The sequence below is a fragment of the Phaseolus vulgaris genome, chromosome 2 (genome assembly GCF_051622355.1).
Source record: "Phaseolus vulgaris cultivar YP4 chromosome 2, ASM5162235v1, whole genome shotgun sequence".
In the NCBI taxonomy this organism is placed as follows: Eukaryota; Viridiplantae; Streptophyta; class Magnoliopsida; order Fabales; family Fabaceae; genus Phaseolus; species Phaseolus vulgaris.
Genome location: NC_143499.1, coordinates 7,956,165 through 7,969,890, shown reverse-complemented (window position 1 = coordinate 7,969,890; position 13,726 = coordinate 7,956,165). Strand labels below are relative to the sequence as shown.

General features: G+C 33.6%; 1 protein-coding gene across 2 annotated transcripts; it reads left to right on the top strand.

The window, feature by feature from the left end:
• Positions 1-7,574: 7,574 nt before the first annotated feature.
• LOC137810540 (phosphatidylinositol/phosphatidylcholine transfer protein SFH11) lies at positions 7,575-11,609 on the top strand. 2 transcript variants are annotated; one of them, XM_068611878.2, is made up of 12 exons: positions 7,575-7,703; positions 8,163-8,559; positions 8,663-8,762; positions 8,932-9,198; positions 9,436-9,513; positions 9,942-10,043; positions 10,162-10,211; positions 10,616-10,724; positions 10,835-10,915; positions 10,982-11,125; positions 11,215-11,256; positions 11,344-11,609. In XM_068611878.2, exons 2-12 carry the CDS (start codon positions 8,177-8,179, stop codon positions 11,386-11,388), a joined length of 1,401 nt encoding a protein of 466 aa, XP_068467979.1. In that variant the 5' UTR covers positions 7,575-7,703; positions 8,163-8,176; the 3' UTR covers positions 11,389-11,609. The 2 variants fall into 2 exon arrangements, with proteins under 2 accessions (XP_068467979.1, XP_068467978.1); XM_068611877.2 differs by lacking the exon at positions 7,575-7,703 and adding an exon at positions 7,706-7,988.
• The last annotated feature ends 2,117 nt before the right edge of the window (positions 11,610-13,726 follow it).

Sequence of the window (13,726 nt, the reverse complement as noted above, 5' to 3'; positions counted from 1 at the left end):
TCGTGTCTGGTGTGTTTGATTAAAACATCATGAGTATTTAACGTTAGTTAGTTTATTTTGCTAAATATTTTGGAGGGAAACTATGTGTACCATAAGATAACATATCTACATAATTTCACTAACGTTTAAATGGAAGTCTGTTATCGTGGAAGTATAAGTTAATGTAAATTCATTTTATGTAATCTATTTCTCTCAAAATATCCATTTGTTTTAACTCAGCTTTTCATGACATGTCAAAAAAGTTTAGATATTTAATTTTGGGTTTTAGAGATTATATATCTACGTTTCATTTATTTATTCCTAACCTTTGTTTCTCTTAGTTTAAAATATTAAATGTTTGTTTCTGACATTCCATCTACTGAATATTTTGGGAGTGGGTGGGGGAGGGTAGCCTATTTTGGAATTTTATACACAACCTAAGTTTATATCTTATTTGTCCAAAAAAGAGAGAAGAGGCATATGAATATTGCTAATTTATAAATAATTTAAATAATAATATCTAAAAGGAAAAAATAATATAGGTATAGTATTCAATATTCAACCTGGAATGAGTTATAGGGTTAAATACGAAAATAATTCCTAAATTAATGAAAACTTAAAGTTTATAATAAAAAAGTTTTTTTTATTAAAGAAATTATTAAGGAAATAATAATTATCAAATTATATGCTATTGTATGCAATATTTGACGATATTATATGCAATTAATTTAATAATTATATAATCTCATGATTAGTATTCTACCTAATTAGATTGGAATTTGGGGAATAGAAATTCTTTATATATTTCCTATACATGAAGTGATGTAATATACACATAAACCTTTCTTCTTCTATTTTTTATCATTTTCTTATATGGTATCATAGCACCGATCTTGGTGCCCTGACAACCTCTCCATTTTTATCCCCTAAATAAAAAATCATGTCTGGCAAAGAAGGCACCAGTAACGAGTTCGATAGAAACCTTGTACAACGCTTCAGTGTTGAGCAAATTCAGCAATTGGCAATGGCTATTACTCGCTCAACAATAACGGTAAAAGTGACACGTTTGTTAGCTCTACAGGTCTGCTTGCCCATAACTCCTCTTCTAATTCTGCTTTTACGAAACCATGGATTTTGGATAGCGGAGCAACCGATCACATTGCATCTGATTCACGATTTTTCACACACACTTCATCATCATTTATTTCAAATGTTAATCTGCCCACAGGCTCAACTGCGTCCATCCCATCTACGAGCACAATTAAATTCAATGACAATGTTCATTAGTAAGATAACCAGTTCACTAAATTGTTGTGTCGTACAAGATTTGGCTATGGGGAGGATGATTGGCTCGGGTAAAACACGCAGGCTTATACTACATGTCTCTCTTCCAAAGCCCACGCATCTCAAATATCGACCGATCCTGATTTATGGCACAAGCGCCTTGGATATCCTTCTCTGGCGTGTCTACAACTTGTATCTTCCTTACTACCTATCCCTATCAATAAAAATCTCATCCCATTCATAATAATTGTAGTATTTGTCCTAACGTTAAACAGACAAGGCTACCATTTCCTTTAAGCACAATAAAATCTCATTCTCCATTTAATCTATTGCATTGTGACATTTGGGGTCCTCATAAAACCCCAACTCATTTTGGAAAATGTTTTTTTCTCACTATAGTCGATGACTATACTAGATGTACTTACCTATTTCTTATGAATCACAAATCTGAAACCCAACATCTCTTAGAGTCATTAATTACATTTGCACAAAATCAATTTCAAGCATCTACTAAAATCATCCGCGTTGACAACAGACTGGAATTTATTTCAATGTATGATTTTTTTTCTCAAAAAATGTATTGAATGTCAACGCACTTGTGTCTACACTCCTCAACAAAATGGAGTAGTAAAACGCAAACATAGACATGTTTTAAACACAGCACGAGCCCTTCTATTTCAATCCAATTCACTATTAGAATTTTGGGGAGAATGCGTTTTAACCGTCACATATATCATTAATCGTTTGCCATCACCTTTACTAAAAAATAAATCACCTTTTGAGCTACTATATAATCAACCACCTTCACTTTCTCACCTAAAAACTTTTGGTTGCCTCTGTTACGCAACTGCTGTTTCACCTAAGCAAAAATTTGATCCGCGCGTCCGACAATGCATCTTCATTGGTTATCCTCACAGTCAAAAAGCATACAAATACCTTAGATGTTGGATTGACATTTGAGCAAGATGAATCACTTGGTCAATGCATAGTTGGATATTGTGATTCTGATTATGCAGGTGATTTGGATAAGCGACGGTCTACAACTGACTATTTGTTTACTTTAGCAAAAGCGCTAGTTAGTTGGAAGTCTACCTTGCAGTCTACAGTGGCTTTGTCTACGACAGAGGCAGAGTATATGGCGATTACAGTGGCTTCATGGGTTGCTTAAAGACTTGGGAGTTGGCCAGAAACAACTTGAGTTATATTCTGACAGTCAGAGTGTTATTCATTTAGCAAAGAATAAAGTCTTTCATGCACGGACGAAACACATTGATGTTCGCTATCACTTTGTGCGTGAGATTCTCGAAGAAGAGGAGATTGTTCTCCAGAAGATTCACACTACGGAGAACCCAGATATGCTCACCAAGGTGGTTACAAGGACCAAGTTTGAACATTGTTTAGACTTGGTTAATATCTTGCACATTTGAAGTTGGCGCCCGGAGGCGCAAATTTGAAGCACTGCAAAGTTTGTTTTTGTTATGTTTTGAGAAGATTTGTTTTAGGTGGGACTTGAAATTAAGTCAAAGTGGAGATTTGTTGATTTTGGCTTAATCCCAAGTCCCACATCGGAGGGTTCATTGTTTGGGAAGGAGGTTTGAGGGTTATAAATTAAACTCTCATCCTTCATTGTTATATATCTCAATTTTGTAATATCTTCTCTCATAATAATAAAAGTGAGTTGTTTTTGCTGTGCTCGGAGATTAGGCTAAATTGACCGAACTCCGTTAACAATTTTCTGGTGCATTTTTTCTCTTTATCTCTTTTATTATTCCGCTTTATTTATTCAATATTATTTATCGGGTAGCTCTGTAAATCATATAAATAAAAGAGCTTAGATGGTGAAAAAATCTTCAAGATTTTTTTCACCTATTTTAATAAATTTATTGAAACTGTACCGTTGAATGTCACATAAATCAAAATAAGTGGATTTTTATATGAACAATTGACTTATTTTATATAGATTATAAAATTAAATTTAACATTTATGGTTCATATTTTTAAAAAAAATATCGTCTAGCTTCAACAAAATTGTCTTCAAAAGAATAAAAATAATCTTAAAGGCGAGAGAAGAATAAAAATAAAATAATGTATTGTATTGTAGTTAGTGTAGTAAGAAACTTACATATATACATGCATGGACACCTACTTCCAATCACGCACACGTGTGCTTCTGGATAACCCATACTCCAACCCAAAACAGTTAATAAAAAGGTACAGTTGTATCATTTTGTCGTTATTAACCCATTTGGACCACGTAAAAGAAAGTGGAGAATATAAAAAATAAGATTAAAAATGAGTTCAAAAAAGTTGTTTATTATGTATGTAAAAAATAAAACTTTCCAATATTTATTATTGTAATATATATAGGCGTAGATAACACAATTAATTAATTATGTCGTCTACAAAATAAATTGATTTTTTTTACTTTTATTTATATATAATACTTATATATAAAGAAGGAGATTTTCTCTTTAATTTTATTTTATTTTATTTTATACTTATATCAATATTTAATTTTATTTTTTTTAAAAGATATTAAGACAGTTATAAAAAACAGTTTTCAATGTAGAATATATTTTTTTGAATTTAATTTTTTAAATATATCTCAATTTTTTTAATTTTCATATGCAGTTATTACTTTATAATTTGAATTTTTGAGATTTTATCACAACTTTTTTTTCGATCTTTCTTATTTTATCTCTCTTCTTTTTTTTAAATTCAGTAATATAACTTTCATGCTTTGTATCTCCATACTCTCTATTTCTTCCCTAAATACAGATACACATAAATTTATATTTCATTTAAATAAATATAAATATAAATATAAATATATAAAAAAAAATACAAAGCACGAAAACACTTGTATTCCTTATAGTTAAGGGTGGACATGGATTGGATTTTCCATTATCCAATTTAGATCCAATCCAAATCCAAATAAATGGATTGGATTTAAAATCCATATCCACTTTAACTAGATCAAATATATTTGGATTTTTTTTAAAATCCATTTAAAGTGGATTGAATCCAAATTAAATCTACTTTGTTAATTATATTAAATATACTTTGTCAATTACATTAAATCCATTTTGATATAGATAGAGACTAACTTGGCTCGAACTGGGCCTAAGCCGACTCAAACTGGATGCAGACCAACTCGGCTCTACATCGACCCTGACCCAGACGACTCGACATCGGTCCGGGCCCGGACGACTCGACATCGGCTTGGGCCCGGACAACTCAACATCGGCCCCAACCCGAACGACTCGACATCGGCATGAGCCCGTTGACATCGGCACGGCCCGTTCAGCTCGACATCAACTTGAGCCTGCTCGGCTCGACATCGGCCTGGGCCCGCTCGCCTCGACATCGGTCCGGGCTCGATCGTCTCGACATCGATCGGGCCCGCTCGATTCGACATCGATTTGGGTTCGCTCGGCTCGACATTGGCCTGGGTCCGCTCGGCTCGACAACGACCCGGGCCCGGCCAGCTCAAAATCGACCCGGGCCCGCTCGCTTCGAAATCGGCCCGGGCCCGCTCGGCTCGACATCGACTTGGTCCTAGTTTGCTCGACATCGGCCCGGGCCCAGTCGACTCAACATCGGCCCGGGCCCAGTCGACTCAACATCGGCCTGAGCCCGGTCGCCTCGACATCGGCTCGGGCCCGGTCGCCTCGACATCGGCTCGGGCCCGGTCGCCTCGACATCGGCTCGGGCCCGGTCGCCTCGAAAACGGCCTGGGCCCAGTCGCCTTGAAAATGGCCTGGGCCCGGTCGCCTCAAAATTGGCCCAGGCCCGATCGTCTCGATATCAACCATACCTGCTCGCTTCGACATCGATTTGGATTCGCTCGGCTCGACACCGGCCCGGGCCTGAACAACTCAAAATCGGTCCGAGCCCGCACGACTAGACATCAGCCTGGGCCCGCACGACTTGAAATCGGCCCCGGCCCGCACGACTCAACATTGGCCCAAGCTCGAATGACTTGATATCGGCCTTGACCCCCTCGGCTCGACATCGGCTTGGACCCGCTTGGCTTGACATTAGTCCTGACCCGCTCGGCTTTACATCGGCCCGGGGCCATTCGGCTCAACATGGACTTGGGTCAACTTTGCTCAACCTGCGCCTGAATTGTCTTGGTTTAACTTGGATCGGACCAAATCAAAATCCAACCTAAAATATAATTTGGATAATCCAAAAATGTATCCAATCCATATCCAATTAAATGGATTAGATTTAAAATTCAAAAATATGAATTTAAATTTGAAATAAATCCATTTAAATGAATCAAAACTAATATAAATTTAAATAATTATGGATTAGATTTTGTAATTTGGATTTTTTTTAAAAAGTATGAACCTAGAAGACTTTTTCATTTAAATCACTGGTAATTGCACGTATAACATATACCATTATCATGTTGATTCAAAAAGTACCATAAAAGTCGTTAACTCTGCATTTAACTATCTTATTAATATATTTTGTCTTTTCTATTTGACTGCTCTCTCTATAGAATAATTTAAAAAAAAAATCATTTACCCTTATAACTTAAAATGTTAATTTTAGCTTGTCAGACATTTCTATCTTTATGACACGGAGACAGAGACATAACATAATTAGAAGTGACAGCTTGCAACCAAACTGCATGCACTTGCAAAATTAAGGTGATTTTTGTTCAATGATTTTTAGTTTTAAAACATTTTAAATTAAAAAATAAAAAGTTTACTCAGTTTTAGTTTTTAATTTAAACATATTTAAAGTTAAAATCTATTTGGCATTTTTTATAAGCATTATAATGAAGAATTCGAAAATTGAACTATACATTACAAAGTTTTAAAATTTTTAATTAAGAATAAATTTAGGAATATAATTATAAATACATTAAATAAAAATATTCTAGTTAGCTATTTTATTTACTCATTTTAGTAAAGAAAAATATTTTATGTAATCAACACATTAACATTTTATTTATTAAAAAAGTAAAAAGTAATTTGAAAATAATTTGTTACATTTCTTTTTTTTTTTACTTCATATGAATTTCGACTTATAACTCTAAAAATATGAAAGGACAAAATTACTCTTGAGTATTTTTTTTTAACTTCGTAGTACTCTCGCAAAAAAAATATCATTTCCAGAAGGATAATTTTGGAACAGACTAAAACTCATTCAGGAAAGTCATTTCATAAAAAAATTAACATATTTTCGGTAAAATCACTTTGGAGCATTTTGTAGTGAAATTTATTATTACTGCGTTTTTTAAGAGTCTAAATTTTATCCTAAAATTATATTTTCAGAATGGGTAGGTGAGACATTCCAGAATGAATTTAACATATTTTTTTGAAATATTATTGTAAAATGAATTCTGAAAAAATTCAATTACTTAGTAATGGCAAATCTCATTATAGGGTATTCTAAAATTATATTTATAAAAGGAGATAAAAAAAAAGAGTTGAGGATGTAATGAGGTGCAGAAGGAAGCTATGGGTGGTGAAAGAAAGAGCCCAAAAGAAAAACTATAAAATGCTTTCTTATTGGGCTAGAGTTCAATGATGACAAAACTGTTAATTGGGCCATGTGTCTGAGAAGCCCAGATAGAGAGGTCAAACAGGCTTCAAAGGGCTAATTCTCCCCGCACCATATCACTGACCAGCATCCAACACCTACAGAGAAATTGACTATTTTATCCTTAATATTTTGGATATCCATATGCTTGTCCGGAACTAATACCAATAAGTGTCTTTCGGATATCACCATCCATAATCTTATCGAGACACTCAACAATGACTTCCAGATGTCAACTTATTTTACTTTTCAACCACCGATATCTAGAAACACCTTTGCACCATTGTGAGTGCATCTACCACCACAACAAACGACTACACTACCATTACCTCCAGTCAAAACGCTCTCATCATAGGAAACTCGAGCTCCTTTACAGATTTTTTTTAAATAAAAGTCACAAGGACAGTTTGGGATTTAAATAAAAAATGTTGGGTGCGGATCAATTAACGGAAAATTAGCTGCTTCTAAGATAGGCTGTGTTAACCCAAAGTTTCAAATTTTTTTAAAAAATAGTGTCGATGAAGAAAATCACTGGTAATGATTCATTGCTCTCGAAAGCAGTCATATAAAGGAAGCACTTAAAAAAAGTTATAAATTTATCAAATATTAATTTATATATATTTTTGTCACTATGGAATTAGTAAAAAATATTTTCTTTTCTGATTAATTTGTTATGGAAATATTATTATTAGTGACGTAAAGGTTAAGGTGTATTCCGATGTAGTTCAAAAAATGAGATACCGAACTTGGTTGGTTTGTTTTGGCGGTTCCTTGGAACACACATAATTCCAATACCATTCTTCACCAGCGTCTGCTTCCTACGTCAATTATCACTCTTTTCCTCTTCCTATTGATTCTTCATTCCACCTGAATTCCTTCTCGTGAGTATTCTTCTCTTTTCCTTTTCTTTTGATGTTTGTTATATTACACCAACCTCTTTCTACTGTTTCACAATTCCTTCCTTCTGTTAGTTACATTTTTTCCCCATCTGATTCCAATTTTCATGTAGAATTTAACGCTTGTTCAATTAACTTTTAGTCGTGCATCCTCACGTACGGTTCGTATAAAGTAATGATTCATTTTGATCTTCATGCCACCCTCAAGTAGTTGTAAAATTTCTACGGTTAAAAATTATGGCCATCGATTATGGTTTTCGATAGTGAGAGGTATAAGATTTTAAACATGGATTTTGATTCTTTAATTCCAATTTATCTGTAAAAGAATTACAGTGAGAAATTAAATTTATTTCTGGCGTGCAAACAGTAATTTGAAGGCACGCAATTGCAAGCTATAAGATCTATTGAATATATTTTGTATGTATGAATGCACGTTTTCTGTAGCATTGGGATTACAAATGAGAAGTTCGAAGGAAGAGTCCGAAGACAGGGACGTGACTATAGCAAGAGGTGATGGAGAAGATGAATTGTGTTCTGGTTTTCAGGGATTGAAGTTTGACAGTGGAAGTGGTAGTGGTAAGAGAAAAAAAAGTATTCATCCCCCGATTGAAACGCATTGGGATCTGCATTCATCAGCGTCAGGGAAAAGGTCTAATTCGTCCCCTGTCAAGTCACTCTTGTCATACCCGTTCACGAAATTTAGGAAGAGTAAAAGCCTTGTGATGATTATTGAAGGAGCTCGTGATCCTAAGGATAAACAAATTGTCGACTCTTTTCGCCAAATGCTATTGCAAGAAGCTATCTTGCCACCTAAGCATGATGATTATCACACTCTTCTGAGGTATATATACATATAAACATGTATCTCTTAATTGCTGTTCTATGACAAGTTTAATTAATTGCAGAGTTAGCTTTCTAACTCCATAGCTTTTCAATGATGCAAGGTTTCTGCGTATGAGGGATTTCGACATGCCAAAATCCAAAGAAATGTTCCAAAATTATCTCAAGTGGCGAAACGAATTTCGAGTAGACCTGCTTCCAAAGGTGAACGAACAACTTTAAACTTGTAGGTTGTATTATATATGCGGGGTTCACATATTAGCACGTAATCAGGAATTCACAACTTTAAATGTTAATGATTTTAATGAAATTTGAAGCTGTGGATTGCTCAATTAACATTATATGCGGGGTTCACGTATTGGCACATAATCAGGAATTCCATTTCACGGAGTACAATGAAGTGAAGAACTGCTACCCTCATGGATACCACGGAGTTGACAGATACGGAAGACCCTTGTATATTGAGAGAATTGGGATGGTAGACCTTAACAAACTGGGGCAAGTTACCACATTTGAAAGGTTTATCAAACATCATGTGTCAGAACAAGAGAAAACTCTCAAACTAAGATTCCCTGCATGTTCTCTAGCAGCTAAAAGTCACATAGCATCCACTACAAGTATCTTGGATGTCAACGGAGTTGTAAGGACATTTTTCTGAACATTTTTCTTTTCCTGTTTACCTTAACTTGCTAGACATGGGAGAGAGGACTTGCTAAGTTTACAGTGAGAAAAATAGCCTTTTCAAAAAACTATCCAAAATGTAACCTTGTTATGATCTATTTTGGGCTCACTTCACTTTCTAGTGCTACATATACATATCTATATCATAAGGTATCTAAATACTGATACAATTATTTGGTTTACTCTTACATTCCAGGGAATGTCTAATTTCTCAAAGCCCGCGAGGTACCTCTTTATGGAAATTCAGAAGATCGATAGCTGTTACTATCCTGAGGTAATTTTTTAGATTATAGCTCATATGCTATGATTTGGATACGCTTGTGATAAATGTGACACTGGAGGTCACTTTATCTGATGATAAGTCTTGTTTTGAAGTTGTTAACAGTCATTCAACATAACATGAAATAATTATAATCTATACATGGTGTAATTTCTGGTACATTCATGGTGCAATTTATCACTAACGACTTTATGAAGTTGCGAATGAAACAGAGAGAGAGAGAGAGGAAACAAAATAGAGTTGTAAACCTCAGCTACTTGCATTTCTATGGCTAATTACCTTGAGATATTGATATTCTTTTTTGTACTGAAAAACAGGTTGTTAAGATTTTTTAATCATGCGAGATGGAGAAGATATGCTTAAATGTTGTGTTTATGAGATGAGTACGTAGTTAATTATTAATAAGCTATTTATTTTTGCAGACTCTAAATAAGCTATTTATTATTAATGCCGGATCTGGGTTTAGGATGCTGTGGAAAGCAGTAAAGACATTCCTAGATGTACGCACAGTAGCAAAAATTCAGGTATGAATAATTGAAAATATTTATTATTTCATTATCAGATGCCATGAATTTGCACATGTTATTGTTGTATTACTTTCTGGCCTGCATCCATGTTGAACGTGCAAGATTGCTGCTACAGGTGTTGGGCTCTAATTATCTCGGTGTGCTGCTTGAGGCTATCGAGCCGAGGTAATGTGACTTCTCCATGAATATGACTATATGAGTACTGGGAATGTGATACAAAACATGATAAATGTTTGAATAATATAAAGAAGTTGTAGATTAGATTGATATGCTAAGCATACATTTATAATAAAAGAGATTAACAAATTCGCATATCACTAGTAAGGACGAAAGAGCCTGATTAAAGAAACAAGGGGAAATTGAACGACAGGAAAAGAAATTCATTTGCACGTATAAAAAATAATATCAACTAGTAAACAAGTACCTTATGTTTACGGATACTCAGCATATATATGCTTCACAAGTAGCAACTTTTACCTTGCTGATGAATTACTGCTATTAACAAGAAAAATATTTTTTTGAGATTCTGCATATAATGAAGTTCCTACATTTCATTGTCTGATTTGCAGTAATTTGCCAACTTTTCTGGGTGGTAATTGCACATGTTCCGATTATGGAGGTTGTCTGATGAGTGATCGAGGCCCCTGGAAAAATCCAGAAGTGTTGGAAATGATTAAGGTTTGGCAGTATTGTGAATGAGATTACTACTCTTGATTTTTTGGTTCTGAATTTGTGATCTAGAAATAGTTGAGAGGGGCATGTCTATCTCATTGGCTATATATATGCAGGTTGTTAACTTGAGAGAAGAGATTGATGGTAAATGCGAGGATGTTGAGGTGGCTACAGAAGATTCCTCGATGCCTAAAAAGGTGAGGTAGTATTAATTGTTCTACCAATGGTATGGGTTCTGTTGCTTAAGATAGTGAAATATGCAGGTTGACATGCAAACCGAAGATGACGATAATACTGCGAGTCTGCTTGAGGAGACAGCGTGCGCGGGGTCAGACTCTGCATGTACTTGTCGGTTAGCAATGCAAAAAATTGATTGCCTTGAAGCTAGTCTTGGAGACATAAAGGATGTGAGTTTTCATAAAATTAATGATTACATTTTAAGGTTAAGGCAATCCCAATGCTTCGGGATTTTTCACGATACTTGTAAATGTCGCAGAAAATCAAAACGCTGGAAGATGCACTTCAAGACACCAAGATGGTGAGATTAAAACACTTTCATGAACGTTTCCTCTAGCACTGACAAATGACCCGTGTTTTTATCTTTACTTTTTGTTTTCTCTTTCAGGCATTGAAAGAACATGCACATCATCCAGAACAGCCCACAGTATAAAAGTGGCTAGTGTTAGACTGTTCCAGCAATCGTTTAAAAAAACGCTGTTCAGTCAGTGTATTGAATTTTTCCCAATTCCCATTGTATTGTTATATTAAAGTTTACCAGACTCTCCTATGTTAATATCCTGACATGGTGGTTGCACAAAATTCTACCAATACTTGTACAGAAAGAAAAAATAAAATAATTTTACGCAGGAATATATATCTTTTGAGACACTATTGAGATGATATTTGGTAAGTGTAGAAACAGTAAAAAATAAAGAATAATAATTTTTTAGGATTGAAAACACGGTTTATACTTTCTTTTGTATAAAAGGAAAATGATACTTTCACGAGTTGTATATAACTTGATGTATAAATTTAAAAATAAATATATATAATAAAAGATAAATTTGTAATTAAATTATATATATTAAAATGATAGTATTAAAAGTTGTAATGTGGTGGTATAAAAAATTTAAAGTTCTCGCTATATCATTACTCAAATATGTTTTATTAAGAGAAAATAAATAAACTTTACACTTTCTTGTTCTTTATATAAATAATGGGAGTGAAAAAGAAAATAAAGAATTGGAGAAAAATAAAGATAATTTAGTTGAGGAGGAAAAAAGAAAAATGAAGATAAATAATAAATATTATTTTATTATAAATAATAAAAAAACAAACAGAAAATTCCTTTCATAAAGGTTATTTGATTTTAAGGAATTTATTATTATAATTATCATTAATATTTTATTCTAAATAATTGCTATTTTTATTTATTTTAAATTTAAAGTTTTTTTTTTTACTTTACCTTTATTATGATAGAAGAGTCAGGTAGAATTGGGAGAACTGGATCTGTATTTTTTTTATTTTTAAACACAGCTGATGATGCATTTTCGTTTTTTGTTAAGAGTGAGACTTGTTTTACAAAGTTTGATCTTGTGAGACACGTTTAGGATTAATAAGTGTTGGGTTTAGATACATTTAAAGTTCTCAACTTCCTCAAATAAATTATGTTTTATGAAAATCAATTATTTCTCATAAACTTTTTGTCGATTCTTTTTATGAATTCAATAATGTGTATTGTTAATTAAGGATATTTTGTTTTTGTTTTTAAATAATTTTTTAAAAATATTAATGTACTAGGTGCACAAAAAAAATAAAGATATTCTGCATAGAAAAAAAAAGGAATGAATGAGGAGAGGAATGATTTGGTTAGAAAAAAAAATGAAAAAAGAAGTTTATTTCATTTATTTTTAATAATTTTATTTATTATTATAAATTTTATTTATTATATTTGATCAAATTAACATTAATTTACTATTTACTATTATAATAAAAATGAAAAGGTGAAAAAAGTAGGCTATAAATTATTATAATACTTCATATTAATTTTAGGCTATAATATTCTAAATATGATTTTTTTTTCACAGTATAATTAATTATAAAATTAATTAATTTTTAATGTTTTCGTACATTTAGTTATTTTAATTAAGTTTCTTAAAAAAATTCAATTGAATATCCAAAATTTCTATATTATTTTAATTGAGTTCTTGTTTTTTACACGAAAATGAATTGTTAATTCATTGTATTATCATAGCTGGTGTGTTTTTGATGGAGGAGGGTCAAGCACATCTCACCATGGAAGCCAAGACCTAAAGCTAGACCGTGATGAGCGTCTAGACTCAAGGAAGGAGCGTTTAGGACGTGATGAGGGAATGCTACACATGGAGCGTCTAGGAAGAGACCTAGACCGTCTAGGCCCTATTACAAGGTCAATGGCTAAGCACATTCACGCCCAATTGGATGAAGCCACGGATGGAAGAGAGAAAGCCTTGTACATGTTACATGGAGGCCCATTAGGGGTGCTTAGTAATTAGAGTAGTGTTAGAAAGCATAAATGAGTGAACATTCTAGAACTTGTTTACTTGGCCGGTCATGAGCACATGTGCCTTGTCATTGTGCATTTCATTTGGCTCTCATTTCATTAGGAATTAGCTTAGTTTTTACGGCCCTATAGCTTATAAATAGGAAGGCCATCTCTTGTATTTTCCAAGATTATTGTGAGTAAAGTTATGCTGCCATTTTTGTGCCAAGTTTTGCTTCTACCTAGATTCTAGGCTCTAATCTTCACATCCTTCACCTTTCCTTGGGCTAGTCGAACCTCCCAACTTCCATACATACCATGCACCTTCAAGATCACCATAGCTCTTAGGAGGATCTTGCACACACACATCCATGGCTTCCGCACCATCCTTTACATGATTCTAAGAAGAACTTCATGAATTTGCCATCATTTGGTATCATGAGCTTAGGTTCTCCAAGATGAGTTGTTCTTGGTCTTTTCATTTTTA

Coding starts and splice junctions, on each gene's coding strand:
- LOC137810540 (XM_068611877.2), top strand. CDS start 7,913: ATGCCACCCTCAAGTAGTTGTAAAATTTCTACGGTTAAAAATTATGGC. Junction 8,560..8,662: donor GATTATCACACTCTTCTGAG/GTATATATACAT, acceptor CAATGATGCAAG/GTTTCTGCGTATGAGGGATT. Junction 11,126..11,214: donor GTCTTGGAGACATAAAGGAT/GTGAGTTTTCAT, acceptor TAAATGTCGCAG/AAAATCAAAACGCTGGAAGA.